Below are 27,369 nucleotides of genomic sequence, written 5' to 3' on the forward strand. Positions count from 1 at the left end.
TTTGGGTTTTTTTGTTTTTTTTTTTTTTCCCGGCTGCCTGCGAGTCTTCCGAAGGGCACTGGGACATATATATATTTTTTTTTTAATTTTTTTTTTTTTTTTTTTTTTTTGCTGGGCTTGTCGAGCTGGTTTGGAGCTGTTATAAACCTGGCAGTTATTTAGTTTGTTTGCAAGGGGTGTTTTCCAGCAGGGCTGGGCGGCAGCAGCTGGGGTGTGCCGGCAGGTAACAGCCGCAGAAAACTCCTTCCCGGCAAGAAAACCAGCCCCGAACACCGATGAAATAGGTAAGACGGGGCCAGTTTGTCGTGAGGATATTGCATTTAAATAAACGCATGCGTGGCGGGGGGCTCGCATTGCTTTAACTTGGGGTTTTTTGGGTTTTTTTTGGCTGTACACTGAATTTTCAGGGGGTTTTAGGGCCTAAAAAGCTGGCGCGGGGGAAATCCCCTCGAAGGGGGACGTGGAGCCATGTTTTGGGCCCGCCGGCTGTAAAACATCCCGGAGCAAAATCCTCTTTGCCTGGAAATTTTGGAAACCCTCGTTTCAAACCCCGGGGCCGTGGCGGCGAGAGGGTTAACAGGTCGCCCCGGCGTACGGGGGGGTTAAAAAGCAAAGCGGGGGGCCAAATCCTGCTGGGGGGGTGCGGGCGTGTATTTCTTAGGTTTGGGAACACCAGGGGTGTAAAGCCGAGTTGACTGGGAAGAAGAAGAAGAGGAGGAGGAGGAGGAGGAGGGGGGGGAGATGCTGCCCAAAATCCCGGCATCCCTCGGTGCAGCCGCTGGACCGCGGCTCCCATCCGGCTGCGAGCCCTCGGCCGCCGGGATCTGGGGGGGTGTCGGGGTGGGTGAGGGGGTGTCACCCACCGTGGGCACCCGGGTGGGATTAATCCCCATCGCATTGGGGTTTTGGGGTGGGGTTTTTTGATTTTTTTTTTCCCACCCCCTCATCCTCCCTCCCGCCGGGGGCCTGCTCGGCCGATGCGGACACAAAGCCGGAGGAGACGCGGCCTTCCCAGGTCAGCACCCCCCCTGCCCGTAAATCCATCTCTCTCTCTCTCTCGAACGTATATCTATACGTTATCTCACCCTCCCGCGGGGGGAGGAGGTCACCTTTCGCCTCCCCCGCCGCCAGCGATCGGGGCTTCTGCTATATATATATATATGTATATATATATTTATTATTTTTCTAATTGCTTTTAAATATATTAGCAAAAAAAAAAGCAGGAATGGGGAGGGAGGGAGGAGGTGGGCGTCAGGGCATCAAGCTTATTCCACACCCGTTCTTGGGCTTTTTCACCCCATTTTCTTGCAAACTCTGCAACGGTTGCAAATCCCTCCTGGGTTTTCCCGGCTGGGCTTTGCAGCCCCTGCGAGAAACTGCAATTTCGGGGGGGGTGGGAGCTTCCTCCAGGAGAATTTTGATAGCAAATAATGGCAATTTTCCCCCTTTTTAGTGATTTTTTTAAAATTTTTTGTTTTGGACATTGGTTGCATTGGGGTGCAAGGTCGCGTTGTGAGGGTTGCAAAGGGGCTGAAATATTGGGTTTTTCCCCCTCTGTCTGCACCAGTTAATTTATTTTTTCATGCATTAAGTGTGTTTTAGCAAAATGCCGGGTTGCAAAGAGGAAGTTTTGCCCCCAAAAAACCAGCCAATAAAAAAAAAAAAAAGTGAATTAATGCATCTGCGGGGTGGAAACCCCAGTAATTTATGGGGTGCTCCAATAGGCATTTGCAAAACAGGGAGAGGAATTCAGAATATTGGGGAGGGTGGGTTCAAGTTCATCGGTGTCACCACCCGACGCTGATTTCTTTGGGTCGATTTTCAGGCAAAATAAAGTGACCCCGGAGCATCAGCGGGAGGAAAAAAAATCACTTGCAAAGGGTGGGAGAGGTTTGAATTTGAAGCAAACCCCCAAATTGTTGGGGATTTTGAGCTGGAAATGCTAATGGGGGGGAAACCCCCCCATTTTTTCTGCTTTTTTTGTTATTTCTGATTAAAATTCTTCCCCTTTAAAATTCCTTTCCGGGGTAGTTTCACAGTGCGTGAACTTTGCAATTGCTTTGCAAAGCGTTGAAAGGTCGAAATTGGGATAAGTGTCAAATTGGGGAGGTTTTGGGCAATAAATAAGGCTTTTTCATCACTTTTGGGGTCTCTGCAAGAAATCTTTGCGAAACAGGCTTTTTTTTTTTTAATATAAGTGCTATAATTCTGATTTTTTTACTGATTTTTTTTTTCCCCTTTCCCCCCTGCATTTGCACTTCTCACGGCGCGAGCTGGACAAGGGATGGATTTTTTCCGGTTGGTCGGCGATGTTGAAAAGGAAATTAAAAAGGAAAACGGCGGCAGTTTTCCAGGTCTTGGGTTTTTAGCTGGAATATTTGTGGGATATTTGCCCAGAAGAGCCGTTTCGAGGTGAAAGAGGGAAATGCCCTGTTCATGAAGAGCTTTCTGGCAAGGGTTTCTATAAAAAAAAAATCATCACAAAATTGCCTAGAATTTGAATTTTCATGGATTTTTTTCTGGGAAAACCCATTTTTAAATTTTTTTTTCTGGGAAAAAAAATCCATATTTTGAGGTTTTTTAGGGGAAACCTCCATCTTTTTGCTATCGTTTCATTCCCACCGCTCGCCGAGCCACCTCCACCAACCTCAACCGCATCGAAACACCCAATTTGGGGCGAATTTGGAAGACGTGGGATAATTTTTCTTCATCGGGATAATTTTTCTTCACCGGAGCCCTCGTTCCTGCACCATCACCTTCAAACCTCCGCAGAGAATTCCTTGGAAAATTGGGAAAAACACTGATAACAACCTGCACCAGCCCAATTGGGGCTGGGAAAAAAAAATATCTCACCTTATAGCAAATATTTGCTGGTTTGTTTTTTTTTTTTAAATTCTTATTTTAAAGGACGAGGATTTGGGGGAAAAATCATCCCTGCTTTGCTCCGGGGACCGCGCCGTTCTCCCTGGCAGCCCGCGCGCTGGAAATAATCTGAATTAATTCTATTTTTTTTGGCCAAGGTGATGGTGGAAAAGCCCCCAGGTGGGGCAATAAGCTTTGGGATGCGGAACCGTCGGCGGGAGGAGTGAATGAGGAGTCGGAGGAAACTCTTGGGAGACAAACGCTAATTCTTATTTCTAACCCCCCCACCCCTTATAAATAGCGCCGGGGTTATTTATAAGGAGGGATTAACGAGGCGGGGCTGCGGAGAGGAGTGGGGGGGATTCCCAGGGTAAATCCTGGCTGCATCCCTGCTGTGATATTATGGATATTTTTTTAATTATTATTTTTTTCTTTTTTTTTCATTTTGCGACCCCCTGTATTTAAGGAAAAGGGGGTCAGCGGGATGGGGCGGGGGATGCTTTAACTGGGGACCAGTCCCCCGGGGCTGGCAGCCGTCCCCTCCAGCTGGGACCTGTCGCTCCGTCGCCGCGGCTAAAAATAAACAAAATAAAGCCAAAATAGTTGCCAGCTTGCTAGGCAAAGGGTCGGGCTGGGTTTAGCAGCTGGTCCTGCTTTTCTGCCTTTATTTAGATCTAGCTCTATTTATTTATTTTTCCTCCCGGCCCGGGTTGGGAGGGAGACGGGGCTGAACCGCAGGTCGCGATGCTGCCTGCAGCCGTTTGCCGGCAGCGGGGTGAGGACCCGGCAGCTCGCGGGGGCTTTAAATCCGAATTTCCAAGGGCGATAGCGTATCCCTACAGCCGCCTTGGATTCTACGGCGTCTCCGCGTCCTCCTTGGATTATTCCGCGTCCCCTTCTCGTTATCCCGCGCTGGTCCAGGGGCAGCTCGTCCCCACCAGCTTTTCCCCCGTCCCATGGGATGCGTTTTGCTCCCGGGATGTTCCTACCCCTGATAGCAGCTTTGCTATGAAAAATTATACAAAATAACCCTTTTTTTTAAAAAAAAAACAACCCAAAACCCTTTAGTTATATCCAGTTAAAGATCGGGGCGGGTTGTTTTGGAGAGTTGGTAATTCTCCTCGGCGGCAGACGTGCTCGCAGCCAGAAAAATAAGCAGCCCTGGGACAAATCGGGCTGATGGAGCTTATGTCAACTGTCAAAATGGGAAGTGACCTTCTCCTGCGCCGCTAGCGGGATAAAATCGGGACCGAGCCGCAGGGCCCGGCTGTGCATCGTCCTCCCACTCCCTTCTCCGAATGCAGAAGCCGTTGGGTTACTGGAAGGGCGAAGCAAACCAGTAAGCAAACTGGTTTCTGGATAAAACCATCGGCGTCCCTCTGCGGGGTTTGGTTTAGCCAGGCGGTGGTCTTTTCTCCTTGCTTTCCTTTTTTTTTTATTTTTTTTAATTTTTTTGGAGGCGTCGCTGCAGAAATATGTTTTGGTTTTTGTCCCTCATGGTCCCTTGGCTCCGTCGCCGGTTTATCGTGGATTTATGGCTTGGTTGGTGTCGCGTCCATAGGGATAAAAGCGGGGAGAGAAGGGAATCGCCCGCTCCCGTGCCGATGGGAAGCAGGTTGGGTGATACATGAGAGCAGCCTTGGCTGCCAACTGCTTTCCGTTCCAAGGGTCGGGAAAAGAGTTCAAGGGGGAGGGAAAACCAGCATTCCCAGTTCCCTCTCCCAAATAAATCCCTATTGACGTGTTTATGGAGGCAACGGGCTCGTCGCAAAAGCGCCTGGAAGAGGATTATTGCGGCGGTAACGCGGGTCAAGGAGGGCGAGAGGAGTTTTATCGGTATTTTTTTGGTTTTTAGGGCTGGGGAAGGGTCGGATGGGTTTTAGCTCGATGCTTTTTGGGGGGGGGCGGTTTGCAGCGGGACGGGGTTGGGGGTGCCGAGCACTTTGCAGCGTGGGCTCGTGCACGTGTGCTGTGATTGCACGGGGTTAGAGCTCGTTTTTCGGGGGTAAATGCAAATGTGGGAGGTGGTCGCAGACCTCGGCTCCCTCCTGCTGTGCTCTAGACCTACGGATGTGTATGTACGTATATATACGTATATATTTGGCCCTGGAGCTGTACGGCTCGATGCAAACCCACGTGGGGCAATCGCACCCACGCCGCGCTGCAGCTCGAGGGGGTTTTGGCGCAAGGAGAACAAATAGACCGAATTAGCAGAGTTTGGCCCCGTTTCACTCTTTGCAGCCTCTCGGGCGTCGTTTCTCTCCGTCGCGTCGTCCCTCGGGCGCGGGGGTCCTCGCTCCGTCCTTCCTCTTCCTCTTGGTGACCTTTCGGGGTGTCGTGCTGGGTGTCTCTGGTTACCGGAGCGGATGAGCCATCGATAGCAAGGAGGATGCTTGGCGCTTCCCACCCTCCGAGACCTTCAGGCTTGGTGCTCGGGGTGGATCTGCCGTGCACGGGGTGGATCTGCCGTGCAAACTGGATCTGCCGTGCAAACTGGATCTGCCGTGCACGGGGTGGATCTGCCATGCAAACTGGGACCCGGGAGCAGCTTTCCCGCTTCCTTGCGAGGTTTTGCCGGAGCTGGATCCATCACACCTGGGGGCTTCCCGTGTCGCCTCCTCTCCCGGGGATGGATTTTTTTGGGGGGGCTGATGTCCTCTCTCAACCCGTTTCTCCTTCTCTCCCACAGGAAAGCCTCGGGGAAGGGCCCAGGCAGAGCATCCAGCCCCCCCACACCATGGCTTCATCTGAGCTGCCCCCCCACCCCGCAGTAGGTACTGTCACCCCTCCCGAGCTGCGGTTCCTTTTTTTTTGGGGGGGGATGACACACACCCAGCCTTGGGCAGCAAGGGGGGTGCAATCACCTTGGGGGCACCCTACGCATCCCCGCCGGAGCCTCTCGGGGTGGTGAAAACACGGAGGGCTGTTGCGTGTTGCGGTTTTTGGGGGGGTGATGCTTTCTCCCGTCCCCCCCCCATTCCTCCTTGCTGGGGAACAGCAGCGCCATGGCTGGGTGACACCGTTTCTGCCCCCAGGTGACCGTCTCGTCCCGGAGACCCCCAGCCCCCTGCCCCACGGGGAGGAGGACCTCGGCGAAGCCTTCGACTTTGAGGACAGCGAGGAAGAGGAGGAGGAGGAAGAAGACTCGGAAGTGGTGCTCCGGGCACCTCCTCGCAGGCGGCGTGCTGCCAGCTCCGGCGTCGGTGAGGGGGGTGGGTGGGGGGGTCCCCAATGTCCCCAGCGTGTCCCCTTTGCACCCCCGGGTGCCAGCGCCCGTTCTCTTTGCTTTTCCTCTCTGCAGACGGGCTGGTGCCGGAGACCCAGGATGGGTACGTGGGGATTTGGGGGGATCTGGGGGGATCTGGAGTGCCTCAAAGGGGAAAACACAGCTTTGGGGTTTGTGTGTTGCCCCCCCCCCATTTGGCATGTTGCAGCCTGGCGCCGTGCCTCAGTTTCCCCAATGTCTCCCTGTTGCTTGCGAAAGGGGCCGCAAGTGGGAGAGCCCCGGGGTTTTGGGGTGCACCCTGCAACCCTGGGGTCTGGGGGGGCTTTGGGTACCATCGGGGTTCTTTGGTTAGCCGGATGGCGGGGGCTGCCTCCCGCCCTGGGATGGGTGTTTGAAGGCGGCTGGTGTTCGCCCCAGCTGCAGATTTGGGGGGAAGAGATGCAAATTTGGCTGCAAGGAGGGCTTGTTGTCCCCCCGCCCCCCGCGGAGCACACACGGGGCGCAGCGAGAGGGGCAGGACCCCTGCCAGGGACGGGGACCCTCTCCCCGTGCTCCCTGATGCCAGCCAGCAATCTGAGGCTAAAAAAAGCCATTTTGGGGTCTTTTGCATTGTGACCCTAAAACCTGGCTCCCCCTAAATCCACGAAGAAGCGGACGTGTGGTGGGGGGCCATGCTGCAAGCTTCATCCCGTGCTTGTGAACCCCTGTAATGGGCGGGGGGGGTGACGGGGGGGTGAGGGGTCTGGGTGCACCCGATCCAGGGGGGGTTGGCGCCCCGGGGTGCTTCCTGACCCCCTTCCCTGCAGGCTGCCGCTGGGGGTGAGCAATGGGGAGGCTGGTGGTGACCCCCACATCGGTGCCCAGACCTGGAAGAGGAAAAGCAGCCGCAGAGGTGGGTTAAAACATTGGGGGGGAAAAAAAAAAAAACCCCAAAAAACCCCTGCTGAGGCTTGGGAGGGAGTTCTGCACCCTGGGCTGATCCTCGGGTGCTGACCTGAGATCCTGGGGTGGGGGTTTGTCCCCCCCAAAGGTGAGCGCTTCGAGTTCCCGGCAGTGGAGGACGATGTGATCTACGATGACGTCCCCTGTGAAAACCTCGATGCCGAGCAGGACGGTAGGGACAGAACTTCCCCCCCCGCCCCGCCCAACCCCCAGGGTTCCCTAGGGACCATGTGCCCATTTTCCAGCCAGGCAAACTGAGGCACGCTCCGGGAAGGGGGCGGGGCAGGGATAACCCTGGGAAAACCACTGGGATTTGGGAGGGATGAAGGCGGATGCGTTCCCAGAGGGGTTGCAAGACCCTGAGGATTTGGGGCATCGCCTGTGGGTCCCTGGGGAGGGGGATTTGCCTTTCTGGAAGGAAAAGGAGCCGGTTTTCGGTTGCCAGGCCCGGGGACGGAGCGCAGCCTGATCTACGAGGAGGTGCAGCGCGGCGAGGGGCCGCGGGCGGGCGAGGATTTGGGCTGGAGCTCCAGCGAGTTCGAGAGCTACAGCGAGGAGTCGGGCGAGGAAACCAAGCCCGAGGCCGAGCCAGCCAAGCAGCGGGCATCCTTCCAGCCCAAGGTAACGCTTGAATTTATTTATTTTTTTTAAATTATTATTATTTTCTTTTCTTTTTCCCTGGGTTTGCTTGTATAAAGGCACCGGAGCATCAAGCCCAGCTGCTCCTGCAGACGGTGAAGCAGAGGACGCTGCGATTCCCGGGGTGACCCGGTGCAAAGCCAGCCCAAAACTTCCGGAGTTTCTTTTCTTTCTTTTTTCTTCCCCCCCCCCCTTTTTTTTTTTCCCCTCCCTTTTCCTTTTGCATTTTGGCATCGCTGGAGCGTGGCTGCTGCTTTTCCCCACGCTTGCTCCCTTCCCCGCTCGAGCAAAGTCGGATTTTGGGAAGATGCTGCCTATACCGTGCTGCTTTGGGATGATTTCTCCTCCTTTTTTTTTTTTTTTTTTGTTTTGTGGCTGCTTACCTGGATCTCTTCTCTGCCTTCTCTCGCCTTCTCTGCCTTCTCCTTGCTTTGGGCTCAGCTTTCTCCAGACCTGAATAGACTAAAGGAGAGATACGCCAGGACTAAGAGGGACATCCTGGCTTTAAGAGTTGGGGGGAGAGACATGCAGGAGCTGAAGCAGAAGTACGATTGGAAGGTACTGTCCCTCCTCCGTCCCTCGTCCCTTGTCCCCCAAATTTCCTGGGGAAGGGGGAACCCTCCCGGAGTTTATCCAGCCTGAATTCATCCCATTTTATCCCCCAGATGAGAAAGAGGAAAAAAAAAAAACCCCAAAAAATTGAGTTAAGCACCACAAAGCTGCCTCTCACGTCCATCTGTCTTGCAGCTCCCGGTCCTCCAGCTGCCCAAACCATTCGCTTTTGGGTGTTTTGTGGGGTTTTTTTTGGTTTTTTTGTTTTTTTAAGGGGTGTTCGGATGAAGCAAAGTCACCCGTGGGATAGATGGATCTGAGAAGGTTTTTCCCCCCCCCGATACGGGGTGGAAATCAGGTGGGGAAGGAGATTCTTGGGAGGCGTAGAAACTTAGCGCAAAGCCTTTCGCAGCCCCCCGCCGCGACCGTCCGGATCGGCTTTTTTACGGCCAGTTTGGGCTGGGAAGGCGACGCCGATGGCAGCTTGGGCTAAAAATGCTGCGATTCGAGGTGTGAAAGGCCACCGCCACCCCCCCAAGCCTTCGCTCTCACCCCGGCCCTGAGGAGGGGGACGGAGGCGCTCGTGCCTCCCTCCCCTCCCTCCTCTTTGCTTTCGCTGCACGCTCCCGCTTTGCTCGCGCCTGCTTCGCACGCAGCCGCGTCCCCGCGGCGGGGAGCAGGGGAAGAGAGATGCTGGAGCATCCTTCTTCCTCGGCCGCGCGCCTCCTCTTCCTCCCTGTCGGGTACCGTGGGAAAACGGGGCCGCTGCTGGGAAGGGATGTCCCCCAGGGGATGGGACGTCCCCCAGGGGATGGGACCGCCCGAAATGGGGTCCCGGTGCTGCCTCGAGCCTCCCGGTCCCTCTCGTCCCCCTGCCCAGATGACGCAGCTGATGAAAGCAGCCAAAAGCGGCACCAAGGACGGCTTGGAGAAGACCAAGATCGCAGTGATGAGGAAGGTGACGTTCCTGCACCGGAAAGAAGTGCCGGGTAAGCGGGGAAACCGCCCCCCCCTTGCTTTTGAGAGCCCAAAAAAAGGCCTTTTTGAGGGTATTTTCTTTTTTTTTTAAATTCTGCATCCTTATGGCTTTCAGCTTTTCCTTTTGCTGATTTATTTTCTGCATTTTAAGCTCTTATTTGACTTTTTTCCTCTCTTTGCATCCCTGCGCAAGCTCGGTCGGTTTGACTCGCTCCTTGCTCCAAGCACCCACGTCCTTATGGGGACGGTGACCCCCACCACGCCAGCACCCATGGGTGCCCCCCTTGGACACAGGGCAGGATTTGCCCTTAAATACCGATTTTTAATTTTTTTTTTTTTTTTTTTGGGGGGGGGAGTGGGTGGGTGTGTTTTCCTAACCCTCCCGCTGTCACGTAGGGGATGGGGAACAGAGGAGGAGGGAGGCGGAAAAGCAGCCGCCTGCCCGCTGGAGCTCGAGGGTCTCCCTGGAGCGTCACGGGGGAGGTAGGATCCCGACGGGCGGCCTCGCGGCTCGGCCGGAGCTCCCCGGGGGATCCGGCGTGTGTGTCCCAACCTCGCTGCACGTCCCCGACGCGGCTTAACCTCGCTGGGGTTGGGGGCTTAAATGCTTTCGGGGTCCCCCGTGCCGAGGGTGGGATGCCGGAGAGCATCTCATCCCGTCCGCCCCCCGCCAGCTGCTGGAGAGCATCCCACCCCCCGCGGGCATGGGAGAAGGATCTCGAGGAGCCGGCAGCCGAGGGCGGCGATCCTCCCTGCCATAATTAGGGAAGGAAAAAGGTCACCCGGCTGCCAGTGCCCTCCCCTCCAGCCCAGCCGGTCCTCCCCGGTACCGGTTATTTATAGGCGCCGGGGATGGGGCCGGGGCGGCCGTAGCGGGGCGTTGCGGCCATGTGGAAGAAGCGGCCGTCCCCGCGTTGCAACGCCGCCTTGGCTCGCTCGCCCTCCTCCTCCTCCGCTGCTTCGGCCTCGGGTAAGGGATCGCCGTGCCGGGCAGCGGGCGCTCGCCTCTCGCCTGCCCCGCTTTCTCCGCGCGCTGCTCTTAGCTCCTTTTTTCCCCCCATTTTCCTTCTTCGCACCCACCCTTGGAGCGAGAACAGGAGGGGATCCCCCCCCGCCCCCTCCTTCAACCAGGGTGGATTTTTGGGGACAAGGGACCCCGTTTGTTGTCCCATCCCCGTGGGGACCTGGCTGGGTCCCCGCTCGCAGCCTGACTCACGCCGGTGTCCGGTGACAGTGGCCGGAGCTGGGGCACGGGCACGCGATGCTGGAGGACGTCAGGCTCCGTTTTCCGCAGCATCCCAGCCGAGCAGCTGAGGGGGTCTAAAGAATTGGACCAATAAAAGTCTAAAATCTGGGCGTTTTATTTGGTATTTCGTTGTTTTTTTTGGTTGTTTTTTTTTTTTTTTTCTGTTCCCTGCAGGGGACTCGGAGGAGGAGGACACGGGTTTCCTGGAGGTCACCGTCTCTGACATGAAGCACCCGCCGCCGGAGCTGGGCCCCATGCCCGAGGGGCTGAGCCCACAGCAGGTCCATGTTGGGGGGGTTTGGGGGGGTGGGTTTTGGGGAAACACGGCTTCCCCTTGGTCCCGTGATTGAGCAATCAAGGAAAGGACGAGTCAGCAGAAAGCGAAACCACCGCGTCAGCACTTCTGCAGCACGCTGTGCCCGCGTTGCCCACCCCACCCCCCCAGTCCTGGGATTTTGGGGAAGGGGGACGGGACGGATGGGGATGGCGGCTGAGCCCTGGCGTCGTTGCAGGTGGTACGGCGGCACATCCTGGGCTCCATCGTGCAGAGCGAGCGGAGCTACGTGGACTCCCTGAAACGCATCCTGCAGGTGGGGAACCCCCCTTTTTTTGGTGGGGGGGGGCTCTAGTGGGGAGCGCAGGGATGCAGGGATGCTGATGCGCCGGCATCTCCCCCAGGATTACAGGAACCCGCTGATGGAGATGGAGCCGAAGGTGCTGAGTGCTAGGAAGTGCCAGGTGGTGTTTTTTCGGCTGAAGGAGATCCTGCAGTGCCACTCCATGTTCCAGATCGCCCTCGCCTCCCGCGTGGCCGAGTGGGACTCGGCGGAGAAGATCGGGGACCTCTTCGTGGCCTCGGTAGGAGGAAAAGTCGGCGGATCGCTGGCAAACCTCCCCCCCCGGACCCCTCTCAGCGATAGCGGGGGCGGGTTGGAGGATTTCAGTGGTGCAGCCCCAACCTGGGGTACCTCCAGCATCCTCAGTGTCGCTCCAAAAATACACGAGCACCCCCACACTTTGCCGACCCCCCCCCCCCCCCCCCTTTTTGGGGGAGCCCCACGCCATCGCTGCTCTCCTCCCGCCTTCTCCCCAGTTCTCCAAGTCAATGGTGCTGGACGTCTACAGCGACTACGTCAACAACTTCACCACTGCCATGTCCCTCATCAAGAAGGCTTGTCTCACCAAACCTGCCTTCCTCGACTTCCTCAAGGTCAGCAGGACCCAAACGCAGGTGCGCGGGGCTGCCGGTCACCGTTATGGGTGCAAACTCCTCTTTTTTTGGTGTGGTTTTTTTTTTTTTGTTTTCCCCCCTGCAGAAGAGGCAGATGGCCAGCGCCGACCGGGTCACGCTCTACGGGCTGATGGTGAAGCCCATCCAGAGGTTCCCCCAGTTCATCCTGCTCCTGCAGGTACGGGCGAGGGGTACCAGCACCCACCTTGCTTTGCACCCCATTTTTTTTTCCAGCCTGGGTGCTGCGGGAAAGGGTTTAGCAAGGAACACGGATTTGGGTTGGCAGCTTGGTTGCAGCTTTGGGGACCTTCCCCACAAATCATCTTCCAAGCTTTGATTTTAGAGGCGCTGAAAGCGCTTCCAATCGTAGCATCCCCAATGGGACTGATTTTTTTTTTTTTTTGGGGGGGTGGCTTTTGTCCCCCATCCTTTCCCCTACCCCAGGACATGTTGAAAAACACCCCCAAGGGCCACGCGGACCGCCTGTCCCTCCAGCTGGCCCTCACCGAGCTGGAGACGTTGGCGGAGAAGCTCAACGAACAGAAGCGCTTGGCCGACCAAGTGGCCGAAATCCAGCAGCTCAGCAAGAGCATCAGCGACCGCAGCAGCCTCAACAAGGTGGGTCCTTCAGCCTCACCTCCTCATCCTCGTGACGGGTACGGGGGGCGGTCTGGAGCTGGTGGTTGAGCTTCCACCTTCCTCTCCGCGTCGGGGGTTTCGGGAAGCCAGAATTCCCTTTTTTTTGTTGTGGGTTTTTTTTTGTTTGTTTTGGTTTGTTTTTTTTTTTTGTTTTTCTCTCCGAAAGGATGTTGGGCAAAAGTAAATCCTGAGGCTGGCGCGGGGAAACTCCCCTCCTGGGGAAAAGAAGGACGAGCTGCTTTGTCTCGTCTGCCTGATTTTGCAACCGTTGGTGGAAAAAAAACCCAAACCCCACACTCAAACCCTTCCTAAATAAAGCTGTTGTGACACATCCTGGGCTGGGACCGGCCGTGGTGGCAAAAACCGCAGCGGGGCACCCGCCAGCCCAGCCTTGGGATCACGATTTAGGGCCAGGGGGTGAAGAAACCCCCCCCAAAAAAGGGGCTGCAAAAAGGGCGCGCTGGTCTTTGAGGGCTCCGCTCTCCGGGTGGGTGGTTGGACGTACGGGGTGCAAAGGGGTTTTTGCGTCGTGTGGCCTCGGAGCGCGTTGCAGAGCTCGGGGTCGTCGGCGCTCCCGGCTGGAGGAAACCCCTTGGGATAAGGGAAAAGCAACCCACCTTTTGGGGCAGGAGGTTTGCGAGAGCCCCCAGGCTGAACCCCCATCCCCGCTCCGTCCTTTCTGCAGCTGCTGAGCTCGGGGCAGCGACAGCTCCTGCTCTGCGAGACGCTGACGGAGACGGTGTACGGCGACCGGGGGCAGCTCATCAAGTCGAAGGAACGGAAGGTTTTCCTCCTCAACGACATGCTGGTCTGCGCCAACATCAACTTCAAGTACGTGCCGGCAGCCCCGGACCCCAAAATTGCTTTGCAGAGCGTTGACGTGGCGACCTTCCCCCTTCCCCGCCTGGATTTTGGGCTGAGTGGGTTTTGCTAGCTCTACCCCAAAGGCTTTTAAACCCGCCCCACCTCGTTTGGGAGGGGGAACCCCCCCGCTTTGGGGTTGCTTTGCCCCCCGCCCCCTGGGGTTGCTTTGCCCCCCGCCCCCCCGGCTTTTGGCATGTCTCCCTGCAAAACCTCCGTCCCCTGGTGCTGTGGGGTCCCCGGGTCGGTGCGGGGGCCGGGAGCCTGCTGGGACCCTCGGGGTTTGGTGGAGATTGATGCCGCGAAGGGGGAAAAAAAACCCAAACCAAACCCCAAAACCTCCTTGAGCTTCCCGTCGTACCTCGTTAGTAATCATTTTCCCCTCTTCCAGGCCGGTGAACCCAGGGTAGGTGCCGAGTGTGGTCTGCTGTGGCTGCGTGCCCCGCGTTTGGGGGTGCAGGCATGCACCGGTGCACGACGGGGGGTGTGTGTGTGTGTGCAAACGGGGCTGGGCATGCGAAACGCGTTTTGCAAGAGGGTGCAGGGCGAGCCCCCGCGCCCGCTGATTTATTTACGGCGATTTTTTTGCATCCTCCCTCGGCAGAGGCCAGCTGGAAATTAGCAGCCTGGTGCCCTTGGGTCCCAAATACGTGGTGAAGTGGAGCACGGCCCTCCCGCAGGTGCAGGTGGTGGAGGTGGGGCAGGAGAGCGGCGCCTACGACAAGGACAACGTCGTCATCCACAACGCCGGCGCCAAGAAGCACGCGCCAGCCGGGCAGGCTTCACACAGTGAGCACCCGCCCCTCCATCCCGTGCTGAGCTGCTTTCGGTGGGGGTGGGATGGAGCATCCTCCATGGACCTCGTGTCTCCATTTCTCCATCCAAGATAAAGTCTACCTGGGGCCACCGCGGCTCTTCCAGGAGCTGCAGGACCTGCAGAAGGACCTGGCGGTGGTGGAGCAGATCACCCTTCTCATCAGCACCTTGCATGGCACCTACCAGGTACCTACGTACCGAAGCAGGGGCGGACGTAGGGTTTGGGTGGAACCAAGCTCGGGCGCTTTGCTTGGGTTCCTTGGGGACGGCTGGACACCTCATCCTCCAGAGCCCCACGGGGGAACTTTGGGGACGATTCAGGCCTGTTTTGGAGTCGCTTCCATGATCTACGACTTTCCTCCCCAGAACCTGAACATGACGGTGGCCCAGGACTGGTGCCTGGCCCTGCAGAGGATGATGAAGGTGAAGGAGGAGGAGATCCACTCCGCCAACAAGTGCCGCCTCCGTCTCCTGCTGCCCGGGAAGCCGGACAAGTGAGTTTGCAGGTCACGGGTGGGCTCTTCCCACCCCAGGGAGGAGGAGGAGGAGGCTGAAGATCGACCTGGTGATGCTTTCCCTGCGCAGGTCTGGCCGCCCCATCAGTGTCATGGTGGTCTTCATCACCCCAAACCCCCTGAGCAAGATCTCCTGGGTGAACCGCCTGCACTTGGCCAAGATAGGACTGCGTGAGTAGCCCCACGGCACGTTGGTTGCCATCACCCTTGCTTTGAAAAGCCAAATTTGGGAGCAGAGGGGGGATTTGCGTCGCTCAGAGCATCATGACACAAAACGGGGCAGGAGAAAAAGCGCAGAGCGAGGGGATGGAGAACGTTTTGGGGGTTTGCATGCTGGAAATGACAGGAATTGGTAATTCTGGCTCAAAAAGCTTTGCGTTTCGCTGCTGTTGGGTGGCATCTCTGGGATGGCGTGATGTGGCGATGGATTTCTGTTGCCTCTCGTGCCGACGGTGTCGGTGCTGACCCGTTTTCCGTTAAACGGGATGAATGAGCAAGGGAGGAGCTGGCCCTGCTGCCACTTCCCTGTCCCTGTTCCTATTTAACTCCACCAGCCGCTGCAGCAAAAAAAAAAAAAAAAAAAAAAAAGTTTAATGGAAGAAAGTAAAAAAAAAAAATCATTTGAAATCCGATTTGAGTGCTCAGATCTCCCCGGGCTGGAACGATTTTTGATTCTCTTGTTTTTAACAGTTTATGTGGCTGTTTTGGGGTTGTTTTTAATCTGGGATGCCTAGGGGATAATCCTACATCCGTGAGTTAGAAATGAAAACACATTAAAGCCTAATGTGAAGAAATACATTAGGATGGTTTGTTTGGGTTTTTTTTTCCCCTTTATATATAAACTATTCGGGTTTGGGGGCTTTTTTTTTTTGCCGCTGCTCGAGGCGGCCGCGTGCTGCGATAGTTTGGAGGAAAGGGGTGAGACGCACCCAAAGACTGCAGATGACGGTGGTTTGGGCTTGGAGATGAGCACCGCACCCCAAATTACTAATTTTGGGGTCTCGCTGGGGACGGAGAGATGCTGGGGGATGTCTCGGTCGTCCTCGATCTCCTCCGCTCGTCGCAGGGGAGGAGAACCAGCCGGGCTGGCTCTGTCCCGACGAAGACAAGAAGAGCAAAGCTCCCTTCTGGTGCCCCATCCTCTCCTGCCACATGCCTGCCTTCTCCTCCAAGGCCCTCGATCTGCAGGTAGGAGCGATGGCCAACCTCTTCTCCAACCCCCCCAATACCTCCTTCCCCTTTACTTCCCTCTTTTTCGGGGGAATAGAGACGGGAACCCCGCAGTGGGTGGGTTGGATGGGGTCACCAGGCTGGTTGCGAAGGTAGAAATTGGTGCAATCCATCCTGAAAAACTGAAAATACAAGTTGGGCTTTGGATAAATCCTGATTTTTTAAATTTTTTTTTTTGGGGGGGTGGGTACGCGGCGATACCTCGCACACGTTGGGGTAATTTGGGGGCGTCGTACCCCCGGTCTTTCCCGCAGCTTGGCGCCGCAGTGCACAACCCCGTGCAGTCCTCGCTGCTGGGCTTCTCCGCCGTCAGCACCTCGCTGCCGCAGGGCTACCTCTGGGTGAGCAAAACGACCCCGAAACGGGGCAAAACCCGCCGGGTTTGGGTCACGCCGGCTGCAAACCCCCTCTCCAGTGCTCGTAGCTGGTGCCGACACCCATTTTCTGGTCCCCGCAGGTTGGGGGGGGCCAGGAAGGCGCAGGGGGGCAGGTGGAGATCTTCTCCCTCAACCGCGCCGTGCCGCGGACGGTAAAATCCTTCCCAGTGCCTTCCCCGGTGCTGTGCATGGAGTACATCCCCGAGGCGGGCGAGGGGGAACCGGGAGGCAGCCAGGAACCCCGACCGACCGCCGAACAGCCCCCCGCATCCCCTCATCCCACCGTCTGCTTGGGATTACGGGACGGCAGGTGAGCTCCACGTCTTCCGCCTCCGTCCTTCCGTGCAATCGCCAGCACCAAAACCCGGAGGACCGGCAGGACCTCCCGCATCTCCTCCCCGTTTCCTCCCCAGCATCGTGGTCTATGGCAGCGTGGACACGGGGACGCAGTGCTTGTTGACCTGCAAAAGCCCGGGCATGCAACCCGTCCTCTGCCTGAAGCACAGCCCCGAGTACCTCTTCGCGGGGCTGCAGGATGGGACCGTGGCCGCCTATCCCAGGAGCAACGGTGAGGGCACCCCCGCCCCCCGCGCGTGCTTTCGGACAGGCTTTTTGGTGGGACACCCTAAAAAACCACGGAGCGGGCGGTTCTTCCCGCCAGCGAGATACGCTGGCTGCTAAAATGGTGATAAATCCCCATTTTTTTTTTTTTTTTTTTTTTTGTTTTTACCCCACTATTTCGTTCCTCCCCTTGCAGCCCGGGGTGGGGGAAGACACTATTTTGCATTGCCAGGGTGAACGCGAGAGGGGCTTATTTTGGGGGAAAACATGTAGAAAACGGTCCTGGGGAGGGGCTGATCCCGCAGCAAAGAGTTTACTTGGGGGGGTGGTCACGCTCAGGGGGGCCGCGGGAAGGGTCCAGCGCCGGGATGCGCCAGGACTCCGAGCTTTTGGCTTCGAATAAATCATCTTTTTGGAGCTGACCCCCTCCAAACCCCATCCACGCAAAAGCCCTCTCCTTTATTAGCTCGATTTTGGGGTTTATTTTCCCCGGTTCCAGCTCAGCCCAAGGCTGCGGCTTGCTGAGAGCCTTCCTCCCCGGGGGACTCCTCGCCGGGGCTGTCGAATACCTTTCCTTCATCGCTAGAGGGTAGGAAAGAGCCTCCAATAATGCGCCGCGTTGGCCTATTTTTGGACAAAACCCCCTCATTTCCTCTGAGATAACCCGCAGCGAGCGGCGCTCAGGCCAGCCCCGAGCTGGTAAAGCCACTTAAATTGCATTTTGGGGTGCTGCGCGTCCTCTTTCCCACCTCGTAGCAAGCGGGCGAGCCAATTAATGAAGTGGCTTTAATTTAATCTCGATTGTATAAATGGGCGTCGAAGGTAGCGAGCCGCTGGCAGGGCTGCGGGGTGGGGGTTTTTAATCTTATCCTCATCTTTTTGGAAGGAAAAAGCTTTCCTGAAATAATAGTTCATTTTTTACGGGGGGGGGGGGTGTGGAAATTAGGATTTACTGAAAGACGGCTCGGTTTGAAACTCCTGCTGATGGGAGCAGAGGTCTGAGCCTCCAAAGGGCCCTTTTATCCTTCGGATCTTGTGGTTTTATTTAAAAATAAAAAAATAAAATATTGCATTGGAAATAAGAAAAGGAGAGCAGTTATCTATTGAAGCTGCTCAGGTGCCGCTGGGGGTGAATTCATCCAAATCCAGATTGGATGCTGTTCACAGAGACACTCCAGATCGGCCCCGGATGAATCGGCTCTGGAGCGTGGCTTCAAGAGCAAATAAATCTCAAAAAAAAAAAAAAAAAGGAAAGAGAAAAGGGAAAAAGAAAAAAGAAAAAAGGAAAGAAAAAAAGGAAAAAGAAAAGAAAAAGAAAAAAGAAAAAAAGGAAAGAAAAAAGGAAAAAGAAAAGAAAAAAGGAAAAAGAAAAGAAAAAAGGAAAAAGAAAAGAAAAAAAGAAAAAAGAAAAGGATAAAAAGGGAAAAGAAAAAAAAGAAAAAGACAAAAAAAACCGGGGGGAGCATTTTTGGCTTTTTCCAGCAAGGAACGTGCCCGCGTGTTGCAGGCGGCCGGTTGTTTGCTGCTAAAAAGCCGTTTGCGCAGGGGCAAAGGCTCCCCCCCGTCCTTTTGGTTGTGGCGTGAAGATGCTCGGGGGCACCCGAGGTGACGCTGGGGACGCGAGGGGTTTGCAGCTGCCCCCGGCAGCCGTTCGGGGTGCTTTCAGCTCTCATCGAATGCCGCTTTGCCTTTTTCACCGAGCACCCTCTTGTCTCACACCCCCCCCCTCCAACCCCCCCTCCCCACATCTCCGCTGCAGGGGGGCTGTGGGAGCCGGCGGAGCAGCCCACCCGCCTGGCCGTGGGTACCGGCCCCGTACGAGCCCTCCTGACGCTGGATGAGACCCTCTGGGCCAGCTGCGCCAACCAGGTCACCGTCCTCGATGCCACCAGCCTCCGCGCCCAGGTAGGGAGCAGCGCCGGGACCCCCGTGCCGTGGCCGTTGGCAGGGGGGGACGCGGAGGTGGCTTTGGGGCGGGGGGGTCGCGGCGGATTGAGCCCCGAAGGATGCAGGTGGACGGGGGCATCCCTGCCTGCGCCGTGCCCAAAACAACCTTTTATTGCTGCTTTTTTCCATCGCTTTTGGGCGCCTTCCCTCCGACGTTGGGTCACAAGGAGGAGGATGCTGAACCATCTCCTGCAGCCGCATAACCAGGGAATGCTGAATAGTTGCTTTTTTCTTTAAAAAAAAACCAACAAAAAAAACCCCAACCAACCCTCACCCTTTCTCCCACCTTTAATTTTCACATTTAGTGCTCAAACTTAGTTTGCATGTATTAGCTGTCGTAAATCCAGCCTAACGGCGGTGCCGGGGATGAATAATGCATCGGGGACTGGATTCGTTTTTCAGTCTCCGATTTTATTTATGACAGGAGCCGGGTGGGAATTTTTGCAGAACAAAAGTGATGGGGGAGGAAAAAAAAAAAAAATAAAATTAAGGGAGGGGGATACTGGGGGATGGTGTAAATAGTATTTGATGGAGAGCTGTGTAACAGGGTCTTGGGTCTGCCTGGATGGGATCGGCGTCTCGGGAATAAACCATCGGGGAGTGAATCCCACCTCGGGTGGGGAACAAGGGGGACACCACCACGAAGTGTCTGTTTGCCCCCATTTTGTGCAAGTTTTTTGGGGGGATGCTCTATGCCGGTCCTCTCTGGGAAGGCGATCGATACCTGCTCCTTTTTTCTTTTTTCTTTTTTTTTTTTTTTAATATATAAATCGAATTTTTAAGTTTAAAAAAAAAAAAAGGTTTCAAAGCCATAGGAGAAATGAAGGCAAAGTTGCTGTGTGCAGGTTTCTCCCCCAGTGATTTAATTCTTCGATGCTAATATGAGGGGTTTGGTTTGGGAAATCTGCAGCAGGGGTGATTTTTGATGGGGAAAAAGGTGGTTTTTCCTGCAGTTTGCATCCTGTGTCTGACAGGGAAATGCTCTGACGGGGAGCTTGGGAAGCAGCTGGACCGGTCCGTGATGCCCAGATCGCTCTTGCAGGGGGGCTGAGCCTTCAGTTGCTGGTTTTGGGGGTAGGGGAGAAGCAGGAAGATCTCGTTCCATCTTCAGATGGGTTTTGCAGATGCATCCAGTTTAGCGAACAGGTCTTTTAAAAAAGAAAAAAAACCAAACCCCGAAACCCTGGAGGGGTGGCAAAGGCTGTGTTATCATCCAAAAACCCCCAAACAACCCCAACCCAAAACCCAAGAAGGGTTTGATGATGGGTTGGTTTTGGGATCCTCTGCCCAAGCTGGAGCTGGCGGGGAGGGCTGGGACCTCGAGGTCGCTCTGGTCCCCTCCTCGCGCATCTCTGCAGCCCTGCCGCAGCTCCCGCGGAGAGCCCGAGCCAGCGGTGGGTTTAGGGAGCAACCCTTTCATCTCCTTTTTGCGCTTCCCCCTCTCGGCAGCAAACCTTCGAGGCCCACCCGGACGCGGAGGCCAGCGTCACGCACATGATCAAGGCGGGCAGCGGGGTCTGGATGGCCTTTTCCTCGGGCTCCTCCATCCGCCTCTTCCACACCGAGACGCTGGAGCATCTCCAAGAGATCAACATCGCCACCAAGACCACCTTCGTCCTGCCGGGTGAGCTGCCCTTCCCCCCCCCACCCCGGGCTCTTAATTGCAATTAACGGGCAAGCTGGGGCATCGCGTTGCTTCGCTTTGCGGCCGCGCTGATGTGCAGAGAATCCGCGCGAGGAATTTCTCTGGCTGATGGCGTAAAGGTTTGAGCTTGGACCTCTCGGGTTTCCCCTCGCCGCCTGCGGAGATGGAGCTGGTGGCATCTCTGCATCTGCGCGTGCATCCACGCACCCCACCCTTGCACCTCTGCTCCTGCACGGCCCCCTTATCCCTGCACCCCGTCCTTGCACGTGTACGTGCATCCGCTCAGCCCATCTTTGCACCCGTGTATGCGTCCGTGCATCCCATCTCTGCGTCTGCGCAGCCCGTCCTTGCACCCGTCTTTGCACCTGTGTGTGCATCCGCGCACCCCACCTTTGCACCTCTGTGCGCCCCGTGCTTGCACATCTGCGCGCATCCACGCACCCCATCCTTCACTCGTCTTTGCATCTGTGTGCGTCCTTGCACACATCCACACACCCCATCTTTGCACTGCGCGTGCACCCCCATACCCATCTCTGACCGGTGCCGGCATCCTTGCACCCCATCCTTGCACCTGTGTGCATCCTTGTGCGCACCCGTGCATCCCACTTTGTGCCTGTGTGTGCATCCTTGCACCCCATCCTTGCACCTGTGTGCATCCTTGTGCGCACCCGTGCATCCCACTTTGTGCCTGTGTGTGCATCCTTGCACCCCATCCTTGCACCTGTGTGCAGCCTCGTGTGCACCTGTGCATCCCACTTTGCGCCCGTGCGTGCATCCTTGCACCCATGTGCATCCTTGTGCGCACCCGTGCATCCCACTTTGCGCCCGTGCGTGCGTCCTTGCACCCATCTTCACCCCATGCATGCATCCTTGCACCCCATCCTTGCACCCGTGTGCACCCGTGCATCAAACTTTGCGCCCATGTGTGCATCCTTGCACCCCATCCTTGCACCCCATCCTTGCACCCATGCGCACCTGTGCATCCCACTTTGCGCCCGTGCATGCGTCCTTGCACCCATCTTCGCCCCCGTGCGTGCACCCTTGCACCCCATCCTTGCACCTGTGCACGCATCCATGCCCCCCCCCCCGCCATTGCCCCGTGCCCCCCGTTCTCCCCAGCTTACCCCCCAGCACCATCTCCCGGCCGCGTCCACCCATCGGGCTCAGCACCCCGGGGCTCGCGCAGTCGCCTCTCCCCTTGTTCCAGCAACTGGGCGACGTAATTGCGTAATTAGTTATAAGCCCGATACTCATGTAAGGCGCTTTTTGCTTTTCTTTTTTTTTTTTTCCAGGGCACGTTAAAATATTTATCACTTCCTTTTCTTCCTGGGCGAGCGAGCGTTGGGTATTAATGCGTTTTTGAACTTGCGCTCCCTCATCCTTTTTAACTCGACAGGCCATTAATAAAGTCCTCCTGGAGAAACCGGAGTTACATCTCCGCAGATATATTGCTTCGCCGAGTCCGACGCCACGCAGCGCTAAGTCCCGCTGATAAAATATTCATTTGCCATTAGAAGCCTCACTTCCCCCCCCGCTTCTTTTTATTTATTTATATTTGTAGCGCTCTCCCCGGCATGGAAACCTTCGTGCAAAGGTGCTGCTTGGTTTTTTGGGGCTTCTGGAGCGTGTTCTCCATGAAAAATCCACCGCTGTGGGGTTGTCTGGGAAGACGCTGCTGCAAAATCACCCTTTGCCTTTTGTTTTTAATTTTTTTTTTCTCTTTTTCCCCCCTCCCCCGTCTCGCAGGTCAAAAACACGTCCGTGTCACCAGCCTCCTCATCTGCCAGGGTTCGCTCTGGGTGGGCACCGACCAGGGCATCATCGTGCTGCTCCCCGTGCCCCGCTTGGAGGGTATCCCCAAAATCACCGGTGAGCACCCAAAAAAACCCCTCCCCACCAGGATGCAGCCTTATGTTTGGGCTCGTTTTTAGCAAAACCCCTCATTTCTTTTTTTTTTCTTTTTTTCCTTTTTTTTTTTCTTTTTTTCTTTTTTCTTTTTTTTTTATTTTTTATTTTTTTTTCTTTTTTTTTCTTTTTTTTTCTTTTTTTTTTTCTTTTTTAATTTTATTTTGTGGCAGGGAAAGGCATGGTGTCCCTCAACGGGCATGGCGGCCCCGTGGAGTTTTTGGCGGTGGCGTTGAGCACCCTGGCCCCCGACGTGCTGAAGGGCGACCAGGAGGAGGAAGAGGAAGGTGAGGAAGAGAAACCCCCCGAGCTGGATGGCCCCCCGCCTCGAGAAATGAGAAAAAAAGGGATTTTATTGCAATATCGCCTCCGATCCACCTCCCACCTCCCCGGGCAGCTGCTGTCGGTGCGGGAAGCGCCGGTCGGCGGCACGCCGGCGCACACCGAGGAGGACGGTTCCATCTACGAGATGGCCGACGACCCCGACGTCTGGGTGCGGAGCCGCCCCTGCGCCCGCGACGCCCCACGCAAGGAGATCTCCTCGGTGGCCATCGTTTCGGGGGGACGGGGTTACCGTAACTTCAACGCCGAATCGCCGCGCCGGGGTGGCGACGCTGACAGCACCCTGCTCATCTGGCAGGTCCCGCTGATGCTATAGCACCCTGGGACCCCCCCACCACCACCCACCTGGCACCTACCTCAAAAAGCCACCCAAAAGCTGCCGGGAATGGTCCTGCCCTGGGTGCGTCGCTATTATTTTATTTTATTTTTTTTTTTTAAGGAGGACAAAAACTGAAAAATGGGCTTTTTTCCCCCCCCCCCCAAAAAAAAACCACCACCAGCTTCGCGCATGGGGAGAAGGGAGTTTTTAACGGCGGGAGCGGTGACCTCCCTGCGGGCTTTGGAGGTGCCGGCTCTTTGGCCGAAGGAGTCTGTGTGTCTGTGTGTGAATATCTATATATATATAAAAATTATATATATATAAATATGATGTATATTATTACCTGTATAAAGAAGGAATCTGTATATATTGGGGCACGTGGAGATGCAGAAATAGCGGGGGGGAGCGCTCAGCGGGTGCCGGCTGCGCCGAAACGGGGGTTTTGGTGAAATAACCATTTTTTTTTTGACTGTGAATCGAGGCTATTTGGTACAAAAATTCCCTGTTTTGGGGAGCTGAGTACGCACGGTTTCCGGAGGAAAGGAAATTTTGGGAGCGTGGAAATAAATCCTATAGGAATCAGCGTGTTTCCTTGCAGTGTTTTGTAACTGGGCTTGGCTCGTGCAAATGTTTTTTCTTTCCCTTGCTTCGGTGGCAGCGTCCCAAGGGGTTAATATACCCCCTTGGAGAGCTGCACATGCTCAAAAATCATTAGGAAACCCCCAAATTCTCTTTTTTTCTTCCCCCCCCCCCCCTCAGAAATGGTGCAGGATGGAGGGAAGATGGGCAGCAGGATGGAGCCCATCACCTGCACCTCTGGTACCCAAAGTTCTCTCCATCCTCGATGGAGAAACCAGGGGCCGGGGAGGTGGAAACTTGTCCGAGGACTAAATCAATTTATAATGCGATTCTCTAACCGGCTTCAATTTGATTTTCATTTGTAGCATTACAATTATCAGATTGATATTCTCGATCATTCAACCTTGAAATGGGACGGCGTGGCTCCTGCTGCCACGGAGCGAAGATTAGCTGCCTCGCACCGATTTCTGAGTATTTTCCTAATTAGCCATCAAATGTGCTTTGCTGGGTTTTTTTTCTTTCTTTGCCCTTAAAATCTTTTCTGATGAAGTTTTCTCCCCATCTTAGTTACATGACACAGGGGTTGCCAAGCGTCCGGACCAGCCGTGCAGCGTGCCGCAGCCGAAGGACCGCGAGCATCCTCGGCACTATCAGTGACGCCGGTGGGAAGGGTTTCAAGGAGCTCGTGACTTTTTCCACCCATTTTTCCTATTTTCCTTTGCAGTTTTGCTGCCTTTAGGGTCGATGTGTGGGAAAGCAGCTGGTTCTCAGGGGATATCACTCCGTGGCGTGGTAGGGAGTTCCCGTGCTATGTGATTGCAACCGCACAGTTAAAAAAAAAAAAAAAATATTTATTGCAATGCTGTATGTAACGCCAACCATGGAGTTTGCACTTTATTTAGCAACGGGATGTTATAAAAACAATTTGTGGGACCCCAGACGCCGTCCCTATGGGCTCACCAGCCATCTGAGCTACGATTTCATTTAAAATACCCCAAAACGAGGATGCTACATCAAGCCGTGCTGCTGCTCTCAAAGCCCGGAGGAGATGCTGCTGCAGATGTTTTCCCCCCACGCATGGCCCGACGGCACTGGGAGGCTGCTCTACCACCTTGGAATTTATTTATTTTTTTTCCCCCTCATCCCAAATTAATGTCCTGTAGCTAACGAAGATGTTTCTCGAGCTTCCTGCTCACGGTGGGTGTTGTGCCCCTGAAAGGAGACGGGAACCGTCAAAGCCAAGGGGACTCGTTGCCGCTGCCTTAATGAGCCGCGTTAATAACCCAAGCGTGGTCTGACCCCATCCCACCCCGTTTAGGGACAACCCTGGGCAGAGCCACCACCTTCTCCCACGCACGGACGGCAAATCTTTTCTGTTTTTAACTACAAAGTGCACTCAAGGCTTTAAACGCAAATATTTCTACGCCGGTACCCTTGAGAAGATGCTTTTTTTGCAAGGCTTGAGCCCGTTCCCCCTCATCCAAGTCCTGCACCCTCATCTTCCCAAGCTTCTTATTTTATTTTTATTCATTATTTCCCTTTTTTCTTTTTGATGTTCTCTGTATCGATCCCTTCCTCCAGCCTCATTATCTCACCCGGATGCTAACGTGCCAGGGCAGCCGGTGAGCTTGTTGCAGGCGATGTTTGCAAACTCCCAGCAAACGCCGTTAAGCAGAAGGCTCCCTTTAACGACTCTGCTGACAAAAACGAATATATAAAACTCCAAGGCTTTGGTTTAGGCAAGAGTTTTTGCTTATTCTGTGAAATAATTATCTTTTTGATTATTCTCTGCTTGGAGCAGCCCCCCGGCTCCAGAGAGTTTGCAGGGAGGAGTTTGGACTTAAAAATGGAGATTTTTTTTTTTTTTTTTTTCTACTTTGCAGGGTTGGTGTGGGGGGTTTTGGTGGGTTGGTTGGTTTGGTTGGTTGGGTTTTTTCCCTTTCAGATGTGTTTAAGGAGAAACAGGCTCGTGACCCTCATGCCGGGGGGATGCATCGCGCGTGGAGCATCTGACATGCAAGCATCCCTGCAGTCGCTTTTGCAATGGTCCACGGAGCATGAGAAGAGGCGTTTGCTGTGCCAGCATGGCCAAAACCAGGTAAGGACAGTGGGGACCTTCCTCCATCGTGCTTTTAACCCCTGAGGATGCGGAAGCCTCCACCCAAATCAGGCTCTTTGCCCATCCGTACGCAGCTGGAGTTCTCTTTCCCACCTTCCTCTTCCTCCATCCTCTTCGGTTGGCACCAAGCCCTGCCCAGATTCCGGTGGCTGGGAGTCTTCAGCCCTCATCCGTGTTGCAAAGAGGATGGAGAGTGATGGCTTCATGAGCAGCCCCTGTCCTAAATCTCCTCCCGAGTGATTGAAGAAGGTCCTCCTGGTTTGGGCTGGCCAGTGGCCAATGCCACACGGCTCTCCCTGGCCAGGGGATTAAGTATGTTCCAGTCGTGCTCTTGGCTGAAGCTCAGGGGATGAACTATCCGTGGAGCATGGCCTGGAGTGTACCTGGGCAGAGAGTCATGGATGTGCCATGGCCCAGGTCCTGTGGTGGGACTGTGGCTCGGCCACCAGCCCAGAGGTTGGTTGTAGGCCCTCGGGATGAGATCTTGCTATGGGAAAAGGTGTGGGGAGCTCAGTGGGGTCCCTTGGCTTCCCTGGAGAGCTGCTGTGGGGAGGACGTGTCCCCAGGGCATGCCATGGTGATATGTCTCAAAAGTCCCCTGGTGGCATCTACCAAGGCTGCTGTGGTGGCACCTCCAAGGGTTGCCGTGGTGGCATGTCCCAAAGGTGTCCTGGTGGCGTCTCCCACGGTTTCTGTGGTGGTAGGTCCCAAAGAGGATGGAGATGTGAGGCTGTGATTGATGGAATCTCTGTGGCTTTTTTCTTCATCTTAAAGAACCTGCTCTGCCAACGGAAGGTCCCCTCGCAAAGGGAAGAAGCGTGGCTGGAGCAGCCGCGTCCAAGCAGATGGTGCCTGCACGGGCAATAAGCTGGGTTATGAGACACCTGAGCCGGCCGTGACCACGGGAGGACAAATTTCCTTTTCCCCCCAATATTTTAGTGTGGAAAACAACTCTGCGAGGTCTCCAGGAGGGGTACGTGGTCCAGACATGGGGTTGCAAGGTGCAAGCAGCCTTGCTGTGCTTTCCCTCCTGGATTTTCCCCCCGCTTCCTCCTTGCAACTTGCGAGTGGAGGAAAAAAAAAAAGTAGAAATAAAATCATCATCATCATCATCATCATCATCATCATCATCATCATCATAACAAGCAGCGTGGGAGCCCTGGGTGGGAGAAGGAGCAAAGGAGAAATTGCTTTGAGCTGCGAAGGCAGGACAGCTCTGAAGATCTCAGGGCTCGCCTGAGATTTGGGATGAGAAACCTGCCTTGCAAGGAGCAATTAAAAGAGGAAAGCAATTAAATCGCCGCAAGAAAAGCGGGGTGCAGGAGCTGGCGGGGGGATGGAGAGGGCTGGGGGGGTTGCATTGGGTGCCGCAGCCCTGGCAATGCTCCTCGCTCCTGCGTTTAGGAGCGTTCAAATAATGCGTGTACATGCATTATGTATTTTATATGTGTATATAAATATTTTTACAAAAGAGATATATGCAGCAGGGAAGGAGAATATTATTTCCATGGGATGAATTTAAGGTTTTTCTGAAGGTGTTTGGTTATTAAGTCCTGAGGAAGTGCGGCGGCCGGAGGGTTTTCGGTGTGGAAATTATTCCATCAAACGCAACAAGTGGCTGCTGGGCGGGATGAAAGCAAGCTTTGCTTAAAAATAAACACTCGCCAAAGCAGACCCCGTCTGTAAATGTTCTCCTGGCTGCAGCAAGCGATGAAATCCCTTGGGCTCAGTTTCCCCTCCCTGCTCGGCCCATGCCCCCTCCTCAGCACCCGTTGAAGGGTGATATTTCCCCCTGGCTGGGCATGGGAGGAATTTAGGATTTAAAATCTTTCCTTGCT

General features: G+C 55.2%; 1 protein-coding gene across 6 annotated transcripts; it reads left to right on the forward strand.

Annotated features, from left to right (window-relative positions):
* Positions 1-200: 200 nt before the first annotated feature.
* ARHGEF10L (Rho guanine nucleotide exchange factor 10 like) lies at positions 201-23,406 on the forward strand. Of its 6 annotated transcripts, none has more exons than XM_054849792.1 (29): positions 201-284; positions 5,552-5,636; positions 5,898-6,065; positions 6,164-6,191; positions 6,895-6,980; positions 7,119-7,202; positions 7,476-7,651; positions 8,111-8,227; positions 9,102-9,210; positions 9,596-9,682; positions 10,620-10,726; positions 10,958-11,035; positions 11,124-11,303; positions 11,539-11,655; positions 11,762-11,854; positions 12,121-12,294; positions 13,001-13,146; positions 13,781-13,965; positions 14,063-14,178; positions 14,359-14,486; positions 14,578-14,678; positions 15,574-15,695; positions 15,992-16,078; positions 16,195-16,424; positions 16,528-16,682; positions 18,435-18,580; positions 20,072-20,246; positions 22,014-22,136; positions 22,346-23,406. In XM_054849792.1, the coding sequence occupies exons 2-29, from the start codon at positions 5,600-5,602 to the stop codon at positions 22,828-22,830; spliced, it is 3,840 nt and encodes a 1,279-aa protein (XP_054705767.1). In that variant the 5' UTR covers positions 201-284; positions 5,552-5,599; the 3' UTR covers positions 22,831-23,406. The 6 variants fall into 6 exon arrangements, with proteins under 6 accessions (XP_054705767.1, XP_054705766.1, XP_054705768.1 ...); XM_054849791.1 differs by lacking the exon at positions 201-284 and adding an exon at positions 804-1,015; XM_054849793.1 differs by lacking the exons at positions 201-284; positions 9,596-9,682 and adding an exon at positions 805-1,015.
* Positions 23,407-27,369: the final 3,963 nt, after the last annotated feature.

Source organism: Grus americana, chromosome 21 (assembly GCF_028858705.1).
Source record: "Grus americana isolate bGruAme1 chromosome 21, bGruAme1.mat, whole genome shotgun sequence".
Classification (NCBI taxonomy): Eukaryota; Metazoa; Chordata; class Aves; order Gruiformes; family Gruidae; genus Grus; species Grus americana.

Bases quoted from the DNA above. Each gene is read 5' to 3' on its own strand.
- ARHGEF10L (XM_054849792.1), top strand. From the start codon at position 5,600: ATGGCTTCATCTGAGCTGCCCCCCCACCCCGCAGTAG. The intron at 5,637-5,897 runs GTACTGTCACCC...TTCTGCCCCCAG, and splicing joins GCCCCCCCACCCCGCAGTAG to GTGACCGTCTCGTCCCGGAG. The intron at 11,855-12,120 runs GTACGGGCGAGG...CCCCTACCCCAG, and splicing joins AGTTCATCCTGCTCCTGCAG to GACATGTTGAAAAACACCCC.